At 36.4% G+C, this 12,300-nt stretch overlaps 1 protein-coding gene across 3 annotated transcripts in view; it reads left to right on the top strand.

The window, feature by feature from the left end:
- Window positions 1–12,300, top strand: part of XIRP2 (xin actin binding repeat containing 2) — a 70,712-nt gene that overhangs the window by 21,754 nt on the left and 36,658 nt on the right. For 2 of the 3 annotated variants that reach the window (XM_035304633.3, XM_008998772.6), the window contains exons 2-3: window positions 1,934–2,094; window positions 7,730–7,864. In XM_035304633.3, coding sequence (XP_035160524.1) covers window positions 2,038–2,094; window positions 7,730–7,864 — 192 coding nt within the window. In that variant the 5' untranslated portion in view covers window positions 1,934–2,037. Of the gene's footprint in view, window positions 1–1,933; window positions 2,095–2,319; window positions 2,437–7,729; window positions 7,865–12,300 lie in introns of those variants that run through there. The other variant, XM_054257577.2, reaches the window with a different exon arrangement.

Raw genomic sequence — 12,300 nt, 5'->3', positions numbered from 1 at the left:
GAAGAGTCTTTTGTATGGCTATGAAGTTTTGGATGACAGGTGAATTTCAAAGATAACTAGCATTTGTTTTGAACATAATCAATGTTGTACAATCAGCATTCATATAATACAGTGTCTTATTCCTTTTTATTTTTATCTTTTTGATAGCATATTAAGTATTTTTACTATTTTAATTACAATATAGGAAAGTGCTTACTGAATAAGAAGTCTCTATGGAAAACCATATACTCTAGGAAGGTGTCAAAATGAAAATGAGTTTTAATTTTTTCTAGGCCACAGAAACTGTTCTCAGTGGCTATTGTGTACATAAACCTTGATGACGCTAATAGAAAAACCAAGCAATTCAAAAAGATGGTTAAATGTTGGGGCTGAGAGCTGAAGGAAGAGAGAGAAAAATGGGGAAGCTAGGGAACAGCGTGGCTTTTATTTGATGTTATTTGGGCCTTGGTTGATAGGATTAAATTATACCAACCCAAATAAGAAAGTACTACAAAGACTCTACCCTGTAAGCCCCAGAAAACACCAGACCTAAGGGTGAAAGGCAAGAGATGCATGAATGAGTGATGCAGATATGTAAACTCATATACAAAAGCACATATATACATACTAATGTCATGACCTTGAAATAATTTTGGAAACAAAACCATCTAAGAGTGAATAGTAGGCTGGGCGTGTTGGCTCACACCTATAATCCCAACACTTTGGGGGGCCGAGGTGTGCGGATCACCTGAGGCCAGGAGTTCAAGACCAGACTGGCCAACACAACAAAACCCTGTCTCTACTTAAAATACAAAATTGGCCAGCTGCAGTAGTGCACACCTGTAATCCCAGCTACTCAGGAGGCTGAGGCAGGAGAATTGCTTGAACTCAGGACGAGGAGGTTGCAGTGATTCGAGATCACGCCACTGTGCTCCAGCCAGGGCAACAAGAGTGATACTCTGTCTCAAAAAAAAAAAGAGTGAATAGTAAACAATCAGGCAGAGTGATGACAATGAAGATCAGTAGATTAAATAAGAAAAACTAGTTTTGAGATCAGTTCCGGCATACATAAGCTAAATAGCCATGGAGAATCACATAAAAATGGAGGGTCTTTATGTACCTTTCACATAAGGAAACATTCAGGCATATGTTTTCTTCTGCCTAAAAGGGATTGATTAGAATGGGTTAGATTCCATGGTCTTTAAGATCATTCTGTTTCTAAGAACTGTTATTCTGTGATTGTGCAGTCAATCTTTCACACCGTTTTCCGATATGTACTTCCTCCTACCCTGGGTAAATATTAGTCTCCCTGAAATGGGTGCCTGAAAAAGCTGTTTCTAATGATACTGTTATTTCTTTCTTATGTAATACATGCCTCTGTGAAGAAAAGAAGAAGAAATCCGCAGCATTTGCGTATTTTAGCCAGGTGTATCTCCTTTAAGGTTGAGGGGTGAGGAGAGAAGCAAGGAGCGACTCTTAGACTTGTTAGTAGAGACTTCGTCAAACCATATTTAAGTCTGCCACTGATTAAAGGTGTGATCTTTGGAAAGTTTTGTAATAGTCATGACTCTACTTTCTAATATAAATTTTAGAAATAATATTGCCTACCTCACAAGATTATTAGAAAAGTAATCTTGAAAATGCACGTAGGATTTAGCACAAATTCAAAACATAGTGCTTGAGAAATGTTAATTTTTATTATATATCTATTACTAAATAACTATTTCTCATCACAACAACTGCAAGAGTAGGAGGGGGGATAATTTTTTTCTGTTTACGTAAGTTTATGCTCTTATACACACATTTTGTAACTTTGCTTGAAAGCCTGAAGGAGATGATCATGAAACACTGAAAATATTGTGAAATGCTGCAGTCTATTTTACAAGATCAAATATTTTAGCCATTTTCTTCTTAAAGCTTAACACATATCTAAGCATGCTCCATTTCCCTTCAGAGACTGTTGACCCTAATAAACCTGAGCGTGGACTTGCAGAAGACAGTGCTGCTTGGGGTGACGGTGTATCAGACATCCACGAGGTGGTGTCCCTGAAGGAACGGATGGCGAGGTACCAGGCAGCTGTTTCCAGGGGTGACTGCCGCAGCTTCTCTGCTAATGTAAGCTACTACTAATGGTTTTGCATTAGGCAATGTGCTTACCGTCTGTCCAAATTCCCTCTTAATATTTGAAATGTAAGAATACTACTGGACGGGAGCTAAAGCAGAAAGGGTACAAAAATCATACTGTAATAAATCCAGATGATCTGAATGTAAGCTTCAACTGTGCCATGGCACTTAGTAATTGTGTAAATTTGAACTTTTTTTTTTTTTTTTTTGAGGCAGAATCTCACTCTGTTGCCAGTCTGGAGTGCAGTGGCGCAATCTTGAATCACTGCAACCTCCGCTTCCTGGGTTCAAGCCATTCTCCTGCCTCAGTCTCCCGCATTGCTGGGACTACAGGTGCACCCCACCACGCCTGACTAATTTTTGTATTTTTAGTAGAAACAGAGTCTCACCATGTTGGCCATGATGGCATCGATCTCTTGACCTCATCATCTGCCCGCCTCAGCCTCCCAAAGTGCTGGGATTCCAGGCACAAACCACACGCAGGGCCCTTAACTACTCTCTTAACTCCTCTCTGAGCTTCAGTTTCCTTGGTGGAAAAATGGGGATCATCATTTACTACACCGGGTCTTGGTGAGGAATCAAAGAGATAATTTATGTGTAAGCCGTAAGGCACTGTATACACGTGTTATTATTATCACCATTATCACTTAACCTGTAGATGTTCTCCTCAGGAAGGTTGGGAATTAATTTCAAATTTTCATAACGTGGGTTTGCACGCCACCCTCCTTGGTCTCATATATGGCTCATTGAAATTCACTGGCATTATAATTTCTTCAGCTTTTCTCATTTCTCTGTATGCACTAAATCCATTAGAAAAGGTTTAATCAACATAAAAATGAGAGAGATTAGCAATGTAGACACTCTGCTAAACCAATTATGATTATAGGAAACTGCAGGACACAGCAAGACCACCAATTTTTAGAGCGAATGCATTATAAAATCATATTCAAAAGAATTTTGGGGTTCTGTATTCTCTGGCCTTCAACTTATAAGATTTTTTATAGTTATAATCCCCAAATTAGCATAGTTGTATATGAGAGAGAGAGAGAGAGACAGAGAGGGAGAGAGAGTAGCCAAAAAGGGTGTTGTATTAAAATAGCTACACTTAACATGCTTCTTTACAAATTATTTCAAGACAAGGCTGACTGTGCCAAACTCATTTAAAAATGCAATTCTAGATGACATTTAAGTTTTCACATAGTCATTAAAATACATTTTAGACACAGCTTAGATTTGGAATGAATGTACAGAAGTGACATAAGTATCTAGATCACTTCCAAAATAAACAGTGGCACTACCGTACCTCCTGCCAGTCTTCTTCGATGACACCCCCTGCTGGATAATTGAAGAACTTATTCGTATTCAAAATTAGAGAAATGATTCATGAGGAAACAGTTGATTGTGAAAATACCTAGTTAAAAACTGGTTATTTAGTAAACAACATTTGATTTAGGAAGATTGATCTTGCCAGGTACTATGAGAATACACATTTTAAAAAATGGCATCAGGACATGATATATATTTATAATGTGTTTAAAAAGGGAATGTTTACATTAGACACATAGGGAAACTAAATAATGCCATTATTTAATACAAAATCAAAACCTTTAGGGCTAATCTGAAAATGTCTACATATAAAGAATGTAATAATCCTCCCTTTCTTGCCCATTTTATAGACAAGTAAACCAAGAGAAACTTACTTGTAGGAGATTATAAAATTAGGTAGTGAGGAGGCCAAGCTAGATTCCTAGTCTCTTGACTCTTGTATTCTTCTAACTGAATTCAACTTCTTCCTCTTTCTTAAATGAGAAAGTATTTTTGGCCCCCAAAATATATATTATGCTATATGGTTTGGCCCTAAGCAAGTATTGCAAGAAAGAAGAGCACATATATTATCTCAGCAGAATCCTGGTAAACATCTAAAGCAAAGCGAAATAATTGTTTATTTATGTGCATGAAATGCTTGTTCAATCTACTCCCACCCCACATACACACACACCAAAAAGTCATGTCAACTGCCTGTGACTAAGTCTCTATCTCCACAATTAGCCCAAAATTTTAAATGCAAAATCTGGAACTCACAGAATCAGACCCAAACTGAATCCACTGTATATATTTAGTAAACAATATTTGATTTAGGAAGATTGATTTTTGCCAGGTACTATGATAATACACATTTAAAAAGTGGTATCAGGGCATGATATATATTTATAATATGTTTTTAAAGGGAATGTTTACATTGGACACAGACGGAAACTAAATGATCCCATTATTTAATACAAAAACTAAACTTTAGGGCTATTCTGAAAATGATTACATGTAGAGAATGTAGTGATCCTTTCTTCCCTGCTCATTTTGTAGACAAGAAAACCAAGAGAAAGTTACTCATAGGTGCTTACAAAATTAGGTAGTGAGGAGGCCAATCGTATTCACACATGTAAAGACAATTGGTTTTTCCTTGTCTTAGACTCAGTCAGATGGCATTTGGCTGTACCTAAATGAAAGTTATGTTCATGAAACAATGGTGGTCTATAGAAGTTCCCTAAAAGAGAGGGAGAAGTAAAACATGTTGAGCAAAGAATTAAAATGCTAGATTCATTTTCAGGTCTGTGCAATTTTATTCCCTTTACCTTTTTTAATACCCACAAAAAAAAAATCTGTGAGAAAAATTTTGCTATACCCTGTTTCTAAGAAAGAAAACTGAGTTTGAGAGCTGTAGCCCAAGGTTTTAATTGTCAGGGCTAGAATTAGAATCACCGTCCAATTCCCAAAATTATATTATTTCTGTTATGCCTTATAATCCAAGAACAGTTTTTTTTAAAAAGAACTTGAGGAATATATAGCATATTTACCTAGATTTAACGTTAGGTGTTCAAATTAGCATATTATTATCAGCATACCCATTAGATTCCAAACCTTGAAGCCAAATAAGAAACACAGAATTTTCTAATATTAAGCATAAAAATGTTCAACACAAAGCAATTTCAGTTATGGGGTCAATGATAACAACATGGATCAGTTGAGACATTTAGAGCATGCCACTAAATAAGGCAAAGTCACAGGAAAGGTCCCCAACTGAGCAAGGAAGCATCATTCCCAGTTATGGCTACAGACTGCTTCTTGAATAAGTCTTGCCATCTCACATGTGTAAACTTTCATCTACACGCTGAATGGAAGAAGGAAACCTTAGCACCACCACTGAACCATATCTCAGAAGATTTGTCTCACTTAGGTGAATGAATACCTGCAATGGTGTAATGATAGTACCAGGAGTGGTAGGGACAGTATTAGTACTATCATTAAAAATAATCCATGATAACTCACACCTGTAATCCTAGCACTTTGGGAGGCTGAGGCAGGCAGATCACCTGAGGTGGGGAGTTCAAGACCAGCCTGGCAAACATGGTGAAGCCCCATCTCTACTGAAATAAAATAAAATTTTTTAAAATGGCTGGGCATGACAGTGGGTGCCTGTAATTCCAGCTACCAGGGAGGCTGAGACGGGAGAATCTCTTGAACCTGGGAGACGGTGGTTGCAGTGAGCCAATATCATACCACTGCACTCCAGCCTGGGTGGCTGAGCTGAGTGAGACTCTGTCTCAAAAAAAAAAAAAAAAAGAATTTTTTGCATGTGTAATGTAGTCTGTTTCTAAAGTGCAGTGCTAAGGGAAAATAATGAGTATAATCACTTTTTAATCCATTTTGTAGATAAGAGGCAACCTGTCCAGTATAAGAATTGATCTTTTTGTGAAAATGCACTTACCAGGAGAGATTCCAGTGATAAGCATAATACTAAGGCTTGCCAAATTAATTTGCCGTGATTTTGACATCATAATGGTTGTTTGAACCAGCAAGGTTCTTCTTAACAATAATTACCTTAATGTCTATAATGTAATACTTACATATTATCTATCTATAATTTATCCAGTGAAGCCATTTATAGAAATTAAATGGCAGAAGGGGTAAAATAAATATTGTGGCCTTAATTCACCCTTCCTCTTTTTCACTGTACCTTTAACTTCAAAAGGGGTGCTGTACATTTTTCTGACCTTAACATACATCAACTAGAAGTGATTGATTAGGATTTACATTTAAAATTTGTTGCAGAATTTGATATGATATATACCTAGTCCATTCAAGAGTACAATCATCTCTTCTCAGAGAGCTAGCACACATATTCTGAAATATTTGATAGTCCACATAAATGAGGAAATGTTATTAGCTTGGTAAAGCAACCATGTGAGTATTTGCTAGTAATTTAGATAAGCCGGAATATTAGTCTATAATATTTTGGAGTATAGGCAACCCAAATCCCAAGATAGGTACTACTTTTTAATATCTATTTGAAAAACTTCATATTTGGGTAAAGATCCAGGACCCCAGAGTCCCCAGTCCATGGTATAGAATCCTCTCAGCTCCGGGGTCCCCAGTTACTTTCGAGGTCTTAAGGCTTTGAAGGTTATGTCAGGACTGGGTCAGACCTCAGTAGACCTGCTTTGATTTGAAGTGCTGCCAAGTCTCCCAGTTGCAAGCAGACCTAGAATCTTCCTGGAGGAGGGATGGCTGGCATGGGGCCTGTTTGCTTGAGAGTTATCCCATCTGGGCTTGAGTGCCTGCTGGGCTCTGGAGTGTGCCGAATCATCAAAACCAATGTGCCTGAGCTACTTCTGCACTTCCCGAGGGGCCGAGTCTCACAAGACTACTCAGGTGCTTTTCAAGTTGCTTCCAGTAATACATATCAAAATTAGTTTCCTCATTTGTGAAATGACAGTGACAGACTAGAACCCTTCTAATGTTTAAGCCCCCTGATTCTGACATGCCAGTGCTCAGAGCTGATGCCTGGGGTGTGCTAATCCTGGAAGGTGTCGCTGCTGTTTTTCTGTCTGTTCTTTGAGGCCAGTGATGAAGACAGACAGATGTGGATTGAAATACGAATGCCAGCACTTCTGTTCTAGCTGTAAGAACTTAACAAGCTGTCTTACTTCTCTGAGTCAAAATTCCTTATTTTAAAATGTGGGTAATAGATATCCATATCTCACAGAACATGGAGAAGCATTAAATGACAGAATATGTCATTCAATATGTACAAAATCACTTAAGTAGTCACATTACCGATATTGGTATTTTTACATAAGGAATATCCTGAGGCTTTTTATTTTGTTCATCCTTATGAATTTAAAAAATTTGGAGTGACTAAAAATGATTTTAATAATTATTCTTAATAATATGTTGCCTATATAGATGTTTGGGATTTTAATAACCTTATTGTGGGTTAAAATTGAACCCATTATTCTAATACCCACTAGTCTGTATATTACAGGAGAAATACTGTGCAATCTAATAGACCTAATCTGCAGACATCAAAAGGTGTCTGAGATTAGAGGGAATTAGCTCAATACTTTGAAGGTTCTTCTGACTTTATATCAAAAACTTGATAAATGAGAAAACAATCTAGAGAGAATATATGTATTAAGATTTTTGTCTAAGATATACTGAAATAATGGTGTGTGTGAATATCTTTCTAAGATACTGCCTATCAATAAGTGTCAACTATTTTAAAAATAGCTTGAGAATCCTATCCTGCACAGCTGTAAAGCTGAATTTCCTTTTTCTTAAATCATCCTAGATAATGGAAGAGTCAGAAATGTGCAGAGTGTCTGGTGGTTTGGCCAAGGTGAAGAAACAATTTGAGGATGAAATTACTTCTTCCCATAATGCCTTTGCTCAATACCAATATCAACACCAGAACAGATCTGAGCAGGTAATACTACTACAGGTGTTGGGTTGAAATGCTCTCATTTTGGTGCTAATGTGGAAATCTCCTTTCTTTAGTGATACATTTATTTTCATTACTCATTAACAAACACTGTAGTTTGAAATGTTTTAGAAACTAGTCTTTAAAGCATATCTATGTATTTATTTACTTACTTGAAGCGTTTTTGCCAAATTTCTACAGACCATGCTGGAATATTCTACCCCTTGTCTTCTAGTGTTTCAGACATAAATGAAAATTAAATAGCCTAGGTTAGTCAACAGGTAAATAGAACTGTTGAGAGCAATGTTTATACTGAGCCTCTGCTTCTAGGTTATAATTCATAATAAGCTAGCTGTTGGTTGTTTGCATAAGGTTTGAAGCATTATTCAGCTGTTTATTGTGGTGGGGAGTTTTCTGTTTTCTTAAAAATCCTCAAACAGTGAGTAGTAGAGCCTAGATGTTACATAAAACCACATATTATGACCTCTAAATGTTATCTTATATAAAAATGTTTCCCATTTCATCGATTTCATTATTTCATCATTATATATCACAAAATACTTTCATGAGATATAATGATTTTTGAATGTGAGAATCTTAGTAATAAAACTCATCAGACTTTGAAAAATATTAGTAACAATTGCACTGTAAGCAGCTGTACTTAGGCCTAGGTTTTCCATGAAGAAGGAGGCAACTGAGGTATTTCTTCAATTTTGTAGTGAGAAATAGAAGTGGGTGTATTTTTTTAAATCCCCAGGACATAGAGAGTTGCCTAATTTTTTTTTTAATAAAGTAATTGCATGCTATGTATGGCAGGGGATGAGGCAGCATATCAGGTAGAACTATTAAAAATCTTATATGCAAAATATTGTTTGTTTCCTTTTTCTGGTTCTGTTTGCAAAGTTAAAAATGTACACTATGGGTATCTCAATAAATTTATGGCAAGATTTCTTTTTTGTATTGCCTAAAGGAAATTTAATGTAAATAAGTAATTAAGATTAGGCATACTGTGATCTAATTTATAACTTGAAGTGTAGGAGTCTTCGAGTGTGGATATGTGTGTTTACTTTAAACTGGTCAACAATACAAAACATTGCTATCATTAATAGTTTAACAAATTCTATGTAGAAATCTCAGTAATGTAGATACAGACCCTTCACTCTTAAGGGAAGCAGTGAGGACTATGGGCTATGGGACTTGTTGATCTTGATTTACACACCACCTCTGTGACTTTTCAGGGTTACACAGACCCAGGGCCACCATCAAAGATGTGTGACCTGTGTTGTTGCATAGTTCCCTTGCTTAGAAATGCCATCCACTTCGTTTAACACTCTTCTATCTCCATTTTAAAATTCTCAACAACTTTTGAACAAGGGAGCCTACATTTTCATTTTGCACTGGGTCTGGCATATTATGTAACCAGTACTGCATCAACCAAATTCATAACCCACTCAACCTTCAGTTTCTGATGAGTAAGATGGGAAAATGGTTGAGTGACTTGCCTATCTCATGAGGTTACTGTGGAGGTTTAATGTGACAGAACAATTTATGTGAAACTATTTCCGAATCTGTGAAACTTGATATTAATTAAGATGCAAAAGACAGAAAACCCAACAAAAAGTGGCTTAAACCAAAAGAAACATTACAGTTTTACAAAAAATAGTCTTGTGGAAGGGAGATTTGATGCAAGCCCCAGTGGAGTACCAGAACTGGCTTGTATCAACTCTCCAATAATTAAATTTTGGCAACTTTTGGAAACCAAACACTACTTTGCTAACAGCTTGAAATCAGACATAGTGAGAATATTTACACCAGGGAAATAGGCAAATGCAACAAATCCTTCCTTCTTTTATTTTTTTTCCATCTTTCAATAACTGTGTTAAGTATGTATGACCTTACTATTGATGTAGGGACTTAAAGTATGGCCCTAGCAAAGTGGCTCAGCGCACAGATATTGGAGCCAGATCATTTGGGTTCAAATTCCTGCTCCTTTATGTATTAACTGTTTGACATTAGGCAAGTTTCTTAACATCTTAGTCCCAGTTTCCTCAATTCTAAAGCCAATATTATGACAGTATCCACCTCATGGGTTTTTTTTAGAGCAATAAAGGAGGTAGTATTTATAAAGTGCTTAAAACATTGCCTGGTCCATTGTATGGGCCACACAAATGTTTGTTAAAACAATAAAAGTATCACCTTAATCAGATTTCTTCTTTTTAACCTCTCAGCATCACTTCCACTGGGTTGGGCCCATTCCCATCCAAGTTTCCCCCAGTAGCAAAAGGGATGCAGAGAAAGTAAGAATCTTTTTCCCAGAAGTCCCAAGAAAAAGCCTTATAGCATCTCTTTGGCTCTGAATGGACTACATATGCTCCTTACATATCTAATTTCTATAGAAAGAGGGTGCTGATTGGCTTAAACCTCTGTACCTTGTTTACCTAAGTGGAAGTTCTCAGCATATGATTTTCAATGAAGGATACATACTGAGTAAAAACAAAATCAAAGAAAAATATATCTCTACTATAAGCTCCTTGCAAATGTACTTTATTATTATGATACATGTAGTCCCTGCTCTGTGAATGTGTATGAAAGTAATAAAAATCATGCACTAGAAGTCTGAGTATTTTCATGAGTCTGGAACTGTAGTGACTTCTCTAAACTTTGGTTTCATTATCTACCTTTAGATAATGTCAAATTTGGTTATGGGGGGGAAATGTAGAAAAACTATGTCTTAGTCAAACTTTTAATCCTATCTAAATGCATTCTACAAATCACTTGTTTTATCAGCAGGGATTGTGGGCAAGATGTTTGCTGGTAAAGACAGGTAGTTAATCCTGTCTGTACCTAAGATGTTATCAACTCTGATAGTGTTTTCAATCTCTCTGAAGTCCTTGAGATTTATTTCCCTGCTATTTGCCCCTGGCCAAAAAATATTTATTTTTTGACATACAATAATTAATATTAATTTGGAAATCAAGTTTAATTAGAGTTGAAAGAATGTTTGTACTGGATTTCTGAAAATATTTAATGCCACCATTAGTAATAACTTAATAAGGTATAATAATAAAGTCCCTGTTTGCTTCCTAATGTATTGAAGTCATGTGTTTCAGGATAATTAGCTGATTATTTGGTAACAGTTTGCCTGGGAGATCAGCAATTGGCCTACACAAATTTTGATAATTAAGCTATCTCTGAGATTAAAGATCTCTTATTTTGCTGATAGATTGGACTGTGTTACATCTAATGAAAGGGTGATTCTGAAAGAGAAAGGGGGTATACATATAGGAACATTTGTTTATGCCAGACATTTTAAACTTAGGATGATGTCCCATTTACGTATTCTAGACTTGCCATGCTTTTATGGTTCTGCTTGTTAAACAGTTAGCCATATTCCTCCTAGCCTGCAGAGTGTGCTCATAAAAATTAGGAAAAGGAGCCCCTCTGGGTCTCTGGGGGAGAGTGTTAGGTGGTAGGAGGGGTTGAGCTTTTTCAAAGATTAGTTTGGGGATCATTTATTAGGTTCCCTTTGCAATTAATACTAACCATTTTTAACGTTACCTATTTAGATTTTGTTTTTCAAAACAACCATTAATGCTTCCAGTAGATATAAATTAAAACCAACCCTCTTTGAGGGTTTATAAGTCACTCAGCATATCTCCTGATTTTGTTTTAGGATTGAGTTCTCAGTGTTTTATGCTGATGAAAATTAGTAGGCCCTTAATGCTAGAATGGAAAGGACAACTCGAGAGGGATGTCTTTCTATCTACTCACTACACAGTTTCCATTTGGGAAGAATATTTTAAATAATCCATCTACTCAACCTGAAAAGGGTATCTCTAGATATGCCGGAGCATATATTAGAATAAATGTGCTATTGATGTAAAATTGCCACTGCCTCTCTCCTGAGCTGATTTTCACTTGCACATTCCATGGTTTCTGTGTGGTTATTTTTAGGACCTTCTTCCCCTTTTTTTTCTTTCTCCTTATTTGGCAGCTTTATTAAGATATAATTTGTATACCACAAATTTCACCCATTTTATGAAAACAGTTCAATGATTGTGTAGAATATTTACAGGGTTGTGCAGCATCAACCACAATCAATTTGAAAACATTCTCATCCCTCCAGAAAGAAACCTTGTGCCTATTAGCAGTCTAGGGCCTTCCTTGTGCCACTTTCTCACACTTAGGGTTACACTTTCATCCGCTTATGTGAATTTCTTTTTCCTTTTCTTTCCTCCATATTTATGCAGCACTGAGGAGCTCTTTGTGAATTATTTCGTGAAGCCCCAGAAGCTGCTTCTTTCCTCAAGTTGCTTTTTTCTTTCTTTCTTAAGTAGTGTAAGTAGGAAAGAGCAGATGGAGCTCAAAAAATTTTGGAAGTAATCAGTGCAATCCAGTGCTAAGGTATTTGCTTTCACGTGGAATTGCTGCACTGAATCCAT

Source organism: Callithrix jacchus, chromosome 6 (genome assembly GCF_049354715.1).
Source record: "Callithrix jacchus isolate 240 chromosome 6, calJac240_pri, whole genome shotgun sequence".
Lineage (NCBI taxonomy): Eukaryota > Metazoa > Chordata > Mammalia > Primates > Cebidae > Callithrix > Callithrix jacchus.
The sequence above is the reverse complement of the archived record's forward strand: the minus strand, read 5'-3'. Positions and strand labels throughout refer to the sequence as shown.